Below are 14,772 nucleotides of genomic sequence, written 5' to 3'. Positions count from 1 at the left end.
AAGTAAAAGGGACTTTAACCAGTTTTGTACTTTGCATAGCCTGGAAGGGCCCAGAGATACCATCCTTCAGCATGGACACAGCTCAAAAGACGTGGGAACAGAAATAAAATACACATAAAGACTATCTTGAATCCAGTCCAATTTCAACACCAAGTTTTAAAGCATTGCTTTGCCATACTACTTTACTTCACTCTACCTTTTCAACAGGATACTTATTAAGTGATTTTCTCAAAAATAAACTACATCAGGCTTCAGTTTCTTCAGCAATAATCAGCATTAGTAACAGATCCTGAAAGGATCACTTCTACAGCAGGACACCCCCTGATGTTACCATTTACTTCCCTTTTCCTGCTTCTTCCCTTCCCTAAGTAGGCAGACCATTTTGATACAGACTAGCATTAACCTGTTTTCTTTTGACTGCTCTGCCTTCTCAGCAACATGCTAACCAGCATCAATGAGCTCAGCATCAAAACCAATGCTGCCAGAAACAAACAAACTCAAATGTATTTCCCAAGATATAACAACAATTAGGGGAGAAACTGACGCAATGACTTTTGAAAAGCTTCGTTTTGATGTCCTCCCTGCAATGATCAAAAACTTAAACTTACTTGTTTTAAAGTCACACTGAACTACTCACGAGCAGGCCCATAAAAGGGATTCAGATCCAACTTACACCCCACAGACATCTCTTCCTTCCCTCCACTTCTCCTTTCCTCACCCTTTTAAAGGGGTGAAAATACTGCACATTTCAATGCATTCCACTCGTTAAATGAAAAGATAATTATCCCCACCCCCAGCTTAAGAATTTAAATCGTGCATCGGCAATGATCTTACCTAGAAGAAACTTGAAGCAACTCCTACAGCAAAAGGTGGCACACATGGAAAGAAATGTGCACTGAAAGAAATGACCCATTCTGAGAAAAAAATGTGAACCCTTTTATACTGAAAAGCTCTACACAGTGCTTATACCTGAAAAATGATTGGTTAAAAACAAACAACTTTTCCCCCAAACACACTCATTTTTTCTTGCAGTCAGAACATGATTCCACTCACATCTTGCTGTATTTTGAATGAGCTCATCTTAAATAGCCATAAGCTTTCCCCACTCTAGTGGGGCAAAAAAGGAATTCAGCAGAAGTAATGGTCTTAGCAAGAATAAGCAGCTGTTTACTCTGCATGCAATAAAACAGAAGCCGAAGGAAATCTTTTCAGTTTTGTACCTCAAACTGGATGTATTGTTCAGACAGCACTCTGAGGTTTTTGTTTTACAGTGTAAGTCAACAAATAACCCACAGCCATAGTCCTGTTTATCAGTGTTCTCAATACACACCTTTTATTATCCTACACTAATGGAACTAACAAATACTCAGAGAGAAAGAAAAAAATACACATTTTACTATCAGGCTTTGTACAAATGCACAACAAAACATAACACTGCATAGAAGGACACACTCTTTCTACATATATTTATGGCATTTATGGAGAGGCTGCCCCTTTTCTTTCACCCACCAGCTGTGCAGATATTATGTTGAAGAGCCCCTGGTGCCCAGGGACAATTGTTAAGCCCAGTGACTGCCACACTAGCACTTCCCAGAACCCAGCACCTGCACAAGCTGATGAACTTCTAACACACACTTACTTGACTCAGAGGCTTGGAGGAAGGCCTGAGCCAAATTTCTCCATCGGGATTGGTACAGACCTAAACAGTTTCTGCCTCAAAAAGCTTACAACCTAGCTAATACATTTTTTTATTTTACTGCTAGACAAATTCAGGAGACAGGGAATGCTTGGTGTGTCTCAAGTTTCAGACTGATTATTGAGAGAAAACACTTCAAAAGTCATAGACCTGAAAATTAAAGACATAAGACAACATAAAGTAAAGAAAAAGCAATACAACACCATTGCTGACTCCTAACCAACACAACAGAAGATACAACCTCACACCTGAATGCTATATATTACTACTTCTATAGTCCAGCCAGCCTCAGCACTCACACCAACAGCCGGCTCAGGTTAGACATTCTCCATTCTAACAGTTTTCCACGGCAAACTACGGAGAAAGGCGACGATCTCCCCCAGGCTTGGGGAAGGGCCTGCGAGAGCAGCAGCACAGGTGAGCAGCGGAGCAGCGCCGGCCGCGCAGCAAGGCACGAACCCCACGGCCGCCGGGGAGCCACCCCGCGCACGACATGCTGTGCATGAGGGAAGGTGCCCGCGAAGGAGGGCAGTTTCCCCGTGGAGACACCAGCCTAGAAGGGCAGCGGGGGCGGGGGCAGGCAGCCTCCCCCGGCTCCCACGCTACTCCCTTCCCGTCTCAGCGCCGCAGGAAACGAGCCGGGTTTTCACGGGGAGAAGAGGGGATTCTTTCTAGGGAGACGGACCCAAGAAGAGACACCACATCCCCCGCGAAGTTGGAAGCTTCTGGAAGTTGTGTACTTGGTTACGAGCGCGCACGGCCACCACCACCTCCCGCCCCTCGCCCCCCCGCAGCCGCCGGGAGCCGCCGCGGCCCAGCCGAGCCCCCCGCCCCGGAGACAGCCGCCAGCATCACCTTCATGCCGCGTCTCCCGGAGCAGCGCCCGGCGGGGATGGAGGGAGGGCGGGCGGCCGGCGGCTGCGTGCCCGTCTCCCCCGGCGCTGGGGCTCCGGCTCCTCCTGCCCGATGTAAACACACACCGGCGGGCGGGGGGAGGCTGGGCCGGGGGGCAGCGCCATGGCAACCCGGCCGGAAGAGGAAGCGCGGGGGTCAGGGGCGCCATGTTGGCGGGGGGCTCGGGGCTCGCAGTGAGGCAGCGGGGGGCTCGGAGCCGACACCTCCCAAGGGAGCCAGGGCTCCGCGCAGCCTGCACCGAGACACCCCGCACCGAGACACCCCGCCAGGCAACACCGCTGCCTGGCATGGCAGGTGAAGTGCTTCACCTGTGGGACAGGCTGGCCTCTTCCAATTTCCAGTGTAGACTGCTGGGAATGCAGCGAAGGAAGATGATTGACTCTGCCTTAAGTCAAACATGGAAGCAGTGTGTGTTTGGCCAAGATGAGGAGCCAGTTCTCCGAGCTCTGCCCTCGCTGCAGGCTTGGTGGCATTCACAGAATCAAGTAGAATCAATAAGGTTGGAAAAGATCTATGACATCACTGAGTCTAACCTAAGCACCCCCATGTCAGCTGGGCCATGCCACTAAATGCCACATCCAGTCTTTACTCCAAGGACGGTGACTCCACCACGTCCCTGGTCAATCCATTCCTGTGTCTAACCACCCTTTTTGTGAAGAAATTCCTCTTAATGTCCAACCTAAACCTCTCCTGGTGCAGCTTGAGACTATGTTCTCTGATCTTGTCACTTGTTACCTGGGAGAAGGGACCAACCCGCAGCTGGCAACAACCTCTGGTCAGGGAGTTGCAGAGAAAGGTGACCCTGAGCCTCCTTTCCTCTGGGCTAAACATCCCCATGTGTCTCAGCTGCTCCTCCAGACCCCTCACCAGCAGGACAAGGATCCCAGTCACAAGCTGGGTGCCCAGGAGGGCGTGGGGCTTCCGAGCCCTCTCCTCCCGCTATCCTCAGCCAACGGAGCATGGCTCCAGCCCGCGGCATGGGGGCTGCACCCATGCTGCTGCTTCATGCAAGGGACTTACGACTGGTGGCAAAGATAAAAGCATCTGGACATAATCTTTGGCGTCTAAAGTTTTATTTCTCATGTATTGCTTTAAAACTATCCCTGAGCACAACCACACACATGGATAGAAGCATGTTCTGCTAGTGGATGGTTTGGTGCAATGAGGGAAGCCAGACAAAGCAAAACAAAAAGAAGAGTGGTGGGAAAAAAAGTAGTAGTAGTAATGATTCCTGAAATAGGAGAGAAAACAAAATTAAGTGAATGACGGTGATTAAGAGTTCATTTTTCTCTGATTTAATATTATTCTACATATGAGGCTGAGTTAATATGTAGAGAACATAACTTACTCAACAAGTGGTTGAATCCAAAAGAGGAAAACCTGCTTTTGTTCCATTTTTAACTTCTTGACTAAGAAATGTTGCAATTTCTTCTCTGAAGAAGTACCCTAGCCACCATATATGTCTTTTAAGGCATTCAGGAATACAGTGGACCCTATTCAGTCAGAAACCATAACAGGAACAATTACATCACTTAAAGTCTAGGAATACCTTCTCTCAGTGCACAGTTAATTTTTTGTTTGTCCCATACTGTCATTTCTAATTGCAGAACCTCCTTGGAGTGGTACCATAAGACTGCTTTCCATTTTGCAGTTAAAAAGGAAACTCTTGAAAGACACCAAACAAAGTAATTCCCTCACCTCACATGGGCTGACAATTAAAAAGATTAATTTCCTGTGCTTTTCACAACATATCCATGCCTTACATAATTATCTGCATCACTTCTTAAAGGAAGTATTCTGCAGCCCTTTCCTGGCACAGACTCTTATAGCAGAATTTATAATTACTTATGCAAATATAAAGATACTTCACAAGCATGTGAATCTTCTCAGAAGAGCAGTAGTGGAAGACAGTGAATTCAGCAAAGGTTTCAAATACTACACTAATTTCTGCACATATATTTGTGTGCATCTATATTAGATATATAAAACTAACTGTAATAATATAGCCAAAATGTAAGTCCTTCCTTCAAAACAAATAAAATTTATATGAAATAATCTTGTCAATAGTATTGGTAGAATTATATTAAAATTTTAATTGTATAATGCAAATCCATATTTTGGTGGGTAGAAATAAGATTATATAAAGTTTGTGTTGAATTTAACATGTAAATTATAGACTGATTAACAGTAAAATAATATTGCCTAAAGTATAAAGGGTTAAAGAGAAAAATATCTTTTCCTTCATCCAGGTTAAATGATCCATTCTAGTGAAGTTCAAAATGCAACTTTTTCCATTTAAAATAGTGAATTTCAGATGAGCATGAATTTTTTCTCAGCAAGTTCCTAAGCCCATAAAATAAAACAGATTGAAGTGCAATCTTTTAAATAAGTTAACTTTAGGTTTTAATGTTTGCAATGTCTGCAGAAAATTTCAAAAATGTTCCAGCTGAAAAATCAGAATATTCTGGATGATAGACAAATAGTGGATGGGGGGAGGGGAGGCAGGCAAAGAATGCAAAAGCAATTTGTTTACTTTGTGCTAAGCACAGAAAGAACTTTATTTGTGAAACTATTTCAGCAACACCAAAATTATTACTTAGTTTCATCCAAAAGGATTTAGTCCATTTAAAGCACTCCAGTCCTGATCTGGTGAGATTCACCTCAAAAGTGTTTCTCTACTGAAGCAAAATGGCTAATGTATATGGTTCCATAAACTCCACTTTTTGTAAATTAAAAGTGATGTCTTTTCATGGAGAAATTCCTCTCCCAGCCTCCATGTGTGTGTGCTTTTGACTCTGAACATCTCACCATGCAGCTGAATAAAACATCTGTGGACACCATGCAAAGGCTCTTTTTGCTTCTTTACCCTGGACTTTACTAGCAGCAATTCAGGCTGCAACAGGTAACAGCCTAATTCAGGAACTGACTCCTTTTAAGGAGTTGCTATTCATTTTCAAACACCCTTAAATCCTAATGGTCTAACAAGAAAAGCATAGACAGTCTTGTGATTTGGCTGCATCATGGAATTCATAGATGTAGAAAGCACCATTTAGAGGTCCACAGGTTTCCACCTGCCCTCTCCTGTGAGGGGCCTGTGGTACTCAAGCTGAGGAATTTGGCATGCCAAAAGCTCATATGCAGCAGGGCTTTTCCCCCCTGTGCAAATTTCGGTATTTCATATAGCATTTTAGCATTAGGTGCAAAGTTTACAGGTATGTATAAATGCAAAATAAATGAAATAAAGATAAGCTACAGTTCCCCCTGGGCAGTGTGAAGTGTTTTTATCAGGAAATAGGGGAGATATCAAGAAAATGAATGGAATCAAGTGTAGACAAATAGTCAGCATATTCCTGAATGCCTTGTTAGGGTATGGTAACAACAGGAGATTTATTAATCGTTTCTGAAATTAGTTATAACTAGATTTGACATATTGCTTCGTGCATATAACATCTGGGTCTTGCCCATGGAAGGAAGAGATTTTGATGTTTCTGTGATAAAACAAAAATGTGTTACTCTCCTCATGTATCAAGCACATTTTGTGACCCTATATCCCTCTTATTGGGGAAGTTCTTATCTAAAATCCATTTCAAATCTCTATTAAACATCCTTCTGCACATAGGTAGAGCACTTACCTGTTACCTTGTAGAGCTGTAATCAGTCTGCCCAGTTCTCTGAATGCAAACGCTTTTTGCTCAGTTGTGTAAAATCCTGAACTCCAAACTCCAAACATCAGCTTGGTTTATTCTTTTTTGTTCTTTGTTGTGTTTCTTTATAGTTCTTTGAAAGAGCATTGTTAAATGAAGCAAGCTGTTTAATGCCTGTGACAGAGCCTCTCTCAACCTGTTACATGACAAGAAAATAAATACACTGAAGATGATATGAGGAGTCACTGACTATCGACATGGTCTGCTTGTTCTCTGAGCACCAAGAAAGAATGGGTTTCTATTTCATGATGGCAGGAGATGTTTCATGAGGCTTCTATTAAATGGACAAGCACTTCCACCAACAGATGATGGCGTCTTCTAGTGAGATTTTGAACAAAATGAGTTGTATAAAAAAAGGGCACATTGTTGGCAACCAAGGATTCCTACAGCCTGATTTTTCACCTACATCTTCTATCAAGCACATCCCTGCAAACAATAGGTAGAAAATGCTACAACCGATAAGGATGGCATAAATGATAAAGTAAGAGGCATTATAGAAACATAACTACAATGGTTGCACCTCCTGCTCTTTAGATAATAGTTATAGGAGCATTCAGATATTAAATTTAGGACTTCATCATTGAGGTCATACAAAATTCTCACTAATTTCCATAGGATTTTTCTTTTGTTTCAGTACAAGAGGAATACATCAGATACCACATCTATTTAACTCTCAAATTGGTCAAGAATTTTATCTGAAGACAGAATTATTTTTAGTTAGAATTCATGTTTTTTGAGAATGAAGAAGATACTAATTTTAGTTTAACTTTAAAATATAATAAAGGTAGACAGCTTGTTCATGTAGTATGTGGTTAACTTTGAATCACTGAGAAAAATAAACTAACAAGATTTGAAATCACTTCATACCAAATAAACTGTGAAAGCATCTATATTTATACATTTCCAAAATTAAAATTCAAATGAGATTAATTGCAAAATCCAGCCTAAAAAGTGACTGAAAGCTGCATTTCATCAAAAGCCATGTGTTTGGCAATAAAAGCAGATTTTGATAATTTTAATGAGGGGAAAAAACCTGAAATAAGCAAATTTGGACTTTTGGCTTCACTTAAACGAAGCTGCAATATTTCATATGTCTTTAGTTACAGAGCACGAAGGCAGTTTAATTTTTATGTAGGCTTCAAAGTCTTGCAATAGAAAACTGTTTCTGCCAAAATGCCAGGATACATAACTGGATTCACATATGGGCTTCACAGATTTCAGGAATTTTCAGATTAATTTTTACTTTGAACTCATGCCAAAGACTTGGAACTGTACAGACAGCAAAGCTCTGCTAGTAGATTCTGCTGACATTTGGAATCACCAGTGATTTTTTCTCAGGATGTCAGAACAAGGCTCTTGATAATAATTCACCCCTATCATGAACAATAAAATTTGTATGATAGCTCTTCTCTTTACAGGGTATTTTTGACCAGTTTAAGTATTTTTCCCACCTACACAGACAGTAAATTCTTTTACAGAAAGGAGACACTGACATGATAATACTTGCAGAGTTATGGTGTCTCCTATAATCTGTGCTTCTGGCCAACATCCTCTAATGAATTTATCATCCATTGTGTGATCTCCCCTCTCCAGGGTAAAGTTTCATCTCAATGTTGACAACAGGGATGAAAAATCAACTAGCTGCCTAGAATCTGTGGTCCAGAAAGAATACTAGTGGCACTGAACCGAGATACACTTTTATTCCAACATAAATTGTACCTCACAGTGTTAAGACATAATGAAATATTGACTTGGTTAACCTTTTGCTGAGTTTCTGTGTTCCTTTTGAGTAGGTGGAGTTTTCCTTTCCCCTGTTCTTTTAGAGATGAGAGATTATCATCAGTGGCTTGTTTCTCTGCTGGGCACTGTGTGAACTTTCCTAAAATCTACAGGTGTACTTTGGGCTGTAACTAAGTCCAGATCTGCTTGTCCACTGCAGCTTTAGCCAACTGTCTCTTACTCCCTCTCCCAGGTCATCTTTCCAACCTGACCACTGATCCACAAAGCATCCACTGCCTTGCATTAGATCCATATTAATGTTCCAAGACACCCTCTGGAATAGTGACAGTGTTGTTGAACTGGGGTAACACAGGCAAGGACCATCTACCTGGGAGCCTATAGCAAAAAGAAAAATGACAGTCAGTGTCAGCACATTAACACAATAACTGCCAGAGATGCTTCACTTGTCATATAGGCACACTGTGCTTTTAAAACTACCCACATTCGACAGCTTCTGCTCAAAACAAGTTTCCACCAAGAGCAGCTGACAATACACTTTAATATTGATGGGGAAGTCCAATCACTAGGCAAAAAAAAATTCTAGAAATCCCCCAGACAGCATCCACAGAGGCAAGTCTGTATTCAAGCTGCCTGTCATGTCAATCTAGGGCAGATGTCAGCACCTGGAATGGTGTCTAGAGTGTTGAACACGTCAAACCAAATATATGTAATCCCAGAATGACTAGTATTAAACAAGAGGTTTCCCTTATTTGGTGTAATATTCAAGCCACGTGTAGGTCTTGCAGTTTACAGTCAATACAGATATTGCAAGCTGCCACAGGTGACTGACTCTCTTCTCATAGATTAGGGTTAGAGCAAGTCCCAGTGTTCAGATGATAAATGAACTCCAGAGGACTGTCTGTCATTCTACAGGCACTGGTCTCACTCTAGTAAGAATAGAGACTCTCAGATAATTACTTGAAGCAAAAGCTGCATGAAAGAGGGAGTAATTTACCATTAATTAAACCTTGCACAGGGGATGCTGTATGAACAGGACACATATAAAAAAAATGCCTGGCAGTACATTAATCAAAGGATCCACTCTCATGTATTTCTGAATATTTAATTGGAGTTGCACACAAAGTGGGTGACAACAATGCTTCAGAGCTGATGATATAATACATAACCATCATTTTGACAGAAATCCAGTTCCATCTCAGACCCAGCTCACAGCAGTGGATTGGAGGGGGTGGGGAGGGAGATTCATACCTTGGCTTCACCACAAAACCACACAAGAAGTATTTTGCACAGACTGTTTAAATGCTTGTTACTGATTGTATACACCCTTAAGAAACCCCTTGCAGAGCAAATATTTGTTACTGTTTGTTTGCTTAGGTGTTTGCAAGAAACACTGCCCCTATGCAAAACTCTGTTTCTGCATTTATGCACTTACGCTTTTATGCCTGCATACAGGGATTAGCACGTACAGTTAATCCTTTTTCTGAGCCTGTTGAAATGTGGTGGGACCATTACTGCCATGAAAGGGAACTTTCATCTCCTTCATGCTATTCTCCACTAATGGGCTGTGCCTTGATAATTATAGCTCTGAAAGGAAAAAAATTGACCTCAGTTTGCCTATTGTAGAGCTACCATGGAGACAGGACACCAGCATTGCTCTGGAGATAAAAGCACAGGCAAGTTATATGGATTCTAGTAACTGTTGAAAAATATATGAGCAATTTAAAAAGCAAAATGCTAAAGGTGACAGTTCTCCACTGCGGCAGGGAAAGTGCTAAGTTTGCATAGCAGAACTGCATAAAGTGCTGTGGCAATCCCACAGCTGCCAGAAAGCACAGGTTCAGATACAACAGACTCAGATTCTGTCACCATATTTTTCTCTTCCTTCTTCCCTTGGTTTAATTTTACTGTTCATGAGGTATCTGGTTCTTCAGCAGACAGAGACAGCAATGTACCCTTATATAGTAGTTCTAGCTCCTTTTAATCTCTGGGAGAAAGACAGTGGCCAACTGATTTTTTTTTTTCCTAGCAGAACATGGGCATCTAAAATATTGACTTAAATAACAACCAGCACTAAGATTCTACAGCAGGTTCTCAGATTTCCCTGTTTCAGGTTTGACCTTAATTTCTGTGTAGAAATGAGATAATAGCACCCAGACAATTTGTAAGTTCTTACAAGAGAATGCTTAAAAACTGGAGGCTCTGTTCCTTTTCCAGATATTGCTTGTCAGGAATGTGCAGCAATCCACATAGAGAGTGAGGACATGGGAATCATTTCTCATTTTTCAGTGTAATATTTTAATATAGTTTCATAATAATTTCAATGAGACATGCTAAGAAAGTTCTGAACATTATTATCCACTTGTACATTTTTTGACCTTTCTTAGCTTAGCAGTGTAGTCCCAAAATATGTACTGTCCCTACAAATATTCAGAGAAACTGAACCTATTTGATTTCTGAAGTATCAGCCTGACAGATTTATGAAAGAAATGTTTGCTTTCTCCCAGGTGCTCAGTGCTAGTAATAAATTTCATCTGAAAATAATCTCTTGTATATAAAACCATTTTTCTTTCTTGCCCTGCAAGCTGCTGTGGAAATGCATGTACATGTCTATGTGTTTCTGTGTTTTTTTAAAGTCCAAATTCTGGTTGCAGAGAAAGACCTGAAAAATGCACACTTGTAATATGAACCTTTAAAATATTCCCAAAAAGCAAAGAAGTCAGATAAAAGGAGCAAATAAAAGAATAAGAACTTGAAAATGGCAAGAAAATATTGTTATCTGAAATGGAAATGAGATGTGTACTAGACATTATAAAATGAAACAATCATGCTTAGACATAGGAAGCAGCAGAAATAAAGAATGGAAGATCTGAATAGTGAAAATAAAAAGCAGTGTATATTCTGACAAATGGCATCATATAACATGGGTTAAATGAGAATTAAAAAAAAAAACCAAACAACAATAATCAATCAAACCTGATGGAATCCGTGGATAAGCTAGTAGTAAAGGAGAAGATATGTTTACTGCAGCAAAGCTGTGCATCCCTTAGGTTGATGTGCTACAGAGCAGAACAGGGGTGTTTCTGATAAAACATTCCTTACAGGAGTTGATCTGAGGAAATCTCGCATTTCAGAAGAAGGTCTCAGAGAAAATATCACTACTGACAAGAAAGGGTTTTAGTACAAATCAGTGCAGTAAATAGTAACAACTTACTAGGAGCAGATGATGCTCACCCAGGAGTTCAGAGGCAGCTGAACATATGAAACTGCTCGGCTGCTGAGTGAGCTCAGTAAGCACTGCTTAAATCACCACAGGGCCAGAGCTACAGGAAAGTGCAATCAAACTTTAAAAAGGATCCAGGGTGAGCAATTGCATTTCTTCCATAGTGTGTCTTTGGTCTAGTCTTGCTGTCTTTCATGGACCTTGGTTCTATGCTGTGTCCTTGTCTTCAGTCATGTCTCTGCCTTCAGCTTCTGGATGTAATTCACATCAAACAGGCTGTGCTCTTCTGGGGAGCCCTCCTTACAGAGTAGCCCTTTTCAGGCTGTTCCCTTCTGGCCCATTTGTCTTGGTTCTCTTTCAAGGCAAATCAGGACAGGGGTAATGAACTATGCTGTGTAGTTAAAGTGGAGCTAGAACAGAGTAGGAGGATTATTTGGTTTCTGCAGTAAAAGCTCCTAGCAGGACTCATCAATAAAACAAATCTTGAGATTTGAGAATCTTAGAGAAAATTATGCAGTTAAATGGCTCATTTTCCTAATGGGCCATCACAGCACCTCAGAAACACATTGTGGCATTTGTATGTGTAATCTGTCAGTGTCTGGAGGACGTGCGTACAAGCTGCAGAAGCTAAACCAAAGTTTTGAGATGGTTCAGGCTAACACTGATGCATCACTTCTCAGCACAGCTTACAGGACAGATTCTTCATGCCTGTAAGCGTTTTCTGCAGGAAGCAGTTAGTGATCCCTGCTGAGACAGGGATCAAAAGAGCAAACAGGCTCTGAGTGGTGATGGGGCATTCCTGACTGTTTCTGGAAATGTGTTCCAGTTGAACAAATGGCAAACCACTAGAGAGCAGCATTAAATCAGGACTTCTGTCTGAACATAAAACAATGCTTTAGTGAGATGTTTGCAGTTGGACACTGGTTTCAGACCAGATTTTATCAGAACCAGGGAAGCTCTAGACCAGCCAATCCCATCTGGCTCAGCCCTTGGGTACCTAATACGCAAATACTGAAAACAACTTTTGTGGCTTGTCTCCAGGAACCCAACTTTCCCCATGCATCAAATTCAAAAGCTATAGTAAAGTTCTCTTCAGCCTACAGCTATTGCAAATCAGAGAAAACCAACTGTGCTGTAAATGCTTCAGCTGATTCCTGTCTCTAGGCATCATCTGGCGTTAAGGCTCACTGACCCGTGGAGTTATCTCCAGTGCAAATTCTTTGGACTTGCACATCTACTTTCTAGTATTATAGCATCATACTGGTGTTGGAGTCCAGAACATCCTTCTGGCCACCCTGGCTGTCTCGAGACCCTGGCAGGGGTCTCAGAGACCCTGGCAAGAAATCAAAAATATCTGTGGCTTCGATTTTTAGCCTGTGGAAAACTGCCAACGCTGGATGAGGAATTACAAGCAAAAAGGGTTTGAGTAGTGTAATAGGGGAATTGACCCAGGATGGAAAAGTAGAATTTTGGGGTTTTTTAGAATGTAATTCATGGGTACAAGGTGGAGGAATCTGGGCGTGCCCCAGCCTTTTCTTCCTTCTTCTTGTCCTCCATGTCTCGGTGTGACAGTGACACATTTCTATCGGTCTGGGATAGGGACACACTGTCCAACATAGATTTTAGGTATTGGTATGGGAACTGTAAACATGGTACACGTAATTTTGAGTATATAATGTGGGAGACGCCTGGGGCTCGGGCAGACTGCCATGGCTTCTGTACTAGGTGAACCTTGGCAGGTCAGAGAGAAACTATTATAGATAAGAAAAAATAAACAACCTTGAGAAAGCAACTGGACACATTCCAGACTTCTTCTTCATCTGCGTTCGGGCTAGGGAAGCAAAGACTCTTTACGATCTCTCTTGGGGTCACCCTGACGTATAGGAACCCTGAGAGAGAAAAATCCACATTCTGGCACTGGAAAGGTAAAGGATAAGTGGTGGTAAAAAAGCAGAGATCACACTGCTGCGGGAGGTCTGGGAGGAACAGAGTTGGTTAAAACATGTTGGTTTCAAACTGATTTCAACATAGTTCAGTATTGACACTGGTGATTTTTTCTTTTAAAGAATAAATCTTTCTTCTAAATAAAAACGTACCCAAAATGTGGAAATATGTCAATATATGCAGTGGAATAAAATGCTGTAACATGCACCTCAGTTGACTGATTATATTAAAACTAGCATTCAAAGGTTTTTTGTATTAAGTGTATGCTTTGCTCAAAACCTTTTCTATGAAAGGTTGGCTTTTGCTGCCTGGTAACTGGGACAAAGTAAGGACCAGGGACCATATTTAAATCTTATTTTTGTGATTTTGACCTTTTCTGCAAAAGCCAAAACACTTTTGCACTTGATCAAGGTCAGTGATTTAATTTTTCTAAACTGATTAACTAACTGACACCTCAAAAGCAGGAAAGCTCATTTTCTTCTCTCAATCAGTTAATGAGGCATGAATTGCATGCTTTCACTAATCCTAGTATCCTGAAAGACACAATATCTGTAAGCAGTTAACTCTAAAATATTATAATTTTAAACACAAAGGAATTTTTGTGTATGTTTTTATTGTTTAACTCTTTTCAGCCTGTTATAATGTAGTATAATAGCTTCATTTAATGGCTACAAAGTTATTTTAAAATGCTCTTCCTCAGAACCTGACTTCTCGCTAAATGCAGAGTTGCTCAAAACAGCCTTAAAAAGAATTGTCATGTAGTAAGTGCAATGCTTTCTATATCTGTTATTTTAAAAATTGGGATTTTTAATGTAGTAAGGGCAGTTGGCCTCTTTAAACATGTAGAGATATCTGTGATTCCTCCTCAAAGGTAATAAGCTTCCTAAGGTGAACACACAGTTGAGTTATGCCAACTGTTTGTTCAATAGAAATTGCCTGCGTAACCTTTGAGTGAATAGCTGAGGAACTGAGCTTTGATGCGATATCCCACTGGATGCTTAGACAATCACATGGCCATTCACCCTCCTGAATTTTGTTTCCCTTCACAGGAAGGGAACCCTTCATAGGTTCATTCACTCTAATGCTATAGCCAGGGAAAATGCCTCCGTACTTTCTCATTATGGAAAAAACATGGGACATACTATACTTAATGCTTGTGCTGATACCTGTTACTGATACAAAACTAGGGAAAAACTTTCTACTTAAACACCTTCAGGTGTTTGTTTTTTCTAGCTTTGTCATTTAATGCTTTGCCAAGAGCGATTTGGATTACATGGTTAAAGAAGTGCCCATTCTCTACCATGGAATAAAGGTGAAACTAAGTAAGCATCCCCAAAAATGTGATAAATATAATATTAAAATTTCTAACAAATAGCAGTGATAAAATATGTGGCAGATCAAGGACAGTGTGGCTAAGAATGAGAACTCTCAAATACAATGTAAGAAAAGGCATATGGGAGAAATAAAGCAAGTTAGAGCTGTGTAGTCGAATTATTTGGATAGATAATTAAACCAAGACCTGAAGAGTATTCTGGTAGAATATCAAAGCAGAT

General features: G+C 40.9%; 1 protein-coding gene across 1 annotated transcript in view; it reads right to left on the bottom strand.

Moving 5' to 3' along the window:
* Positions 1 to 2,751, bottom strand: part of LOC137475810 (transmembrane protein 263-like) — a 198,532-nt gene extending 195,781 nt beyond the window's left edge. The window contains exon 1 of the mRNA XM_068193500.1: positions 2,552 to 2,751. Within this exon, the coding sequence (XP_068049601.1) occupies positions 2,552 to 2,557 (6 nt within the window). The 5' untranslated portion in view covers positions 2,558 to 2,751. The remainder of the gene's footprint in view (positions 1 to 2,551) is intronic.
* Positions 2,752 to 14,772: the final 12,021 nt, after the last annotated feature.

Source organism: Anomalospiza imberbis, chromosome 6 (assembly GCF_031753505.1).
Source record: "Anomalospiza imberbis isolate Cuckoo-Finch-1a 21T00152 chromosome 6, ASM3175350v1, whole genome shotgun sequence".
NCBI lineage: Eukaryota > Metazoa > Chordata > Aves > Passeriformes > Viduidae > Anomalospiza > Anomalospiza imberbis.
Note: the sequence above shows the minus strand (reverse complement) of the source record. Positions and strands in the feature narration are given on the sequence as shown.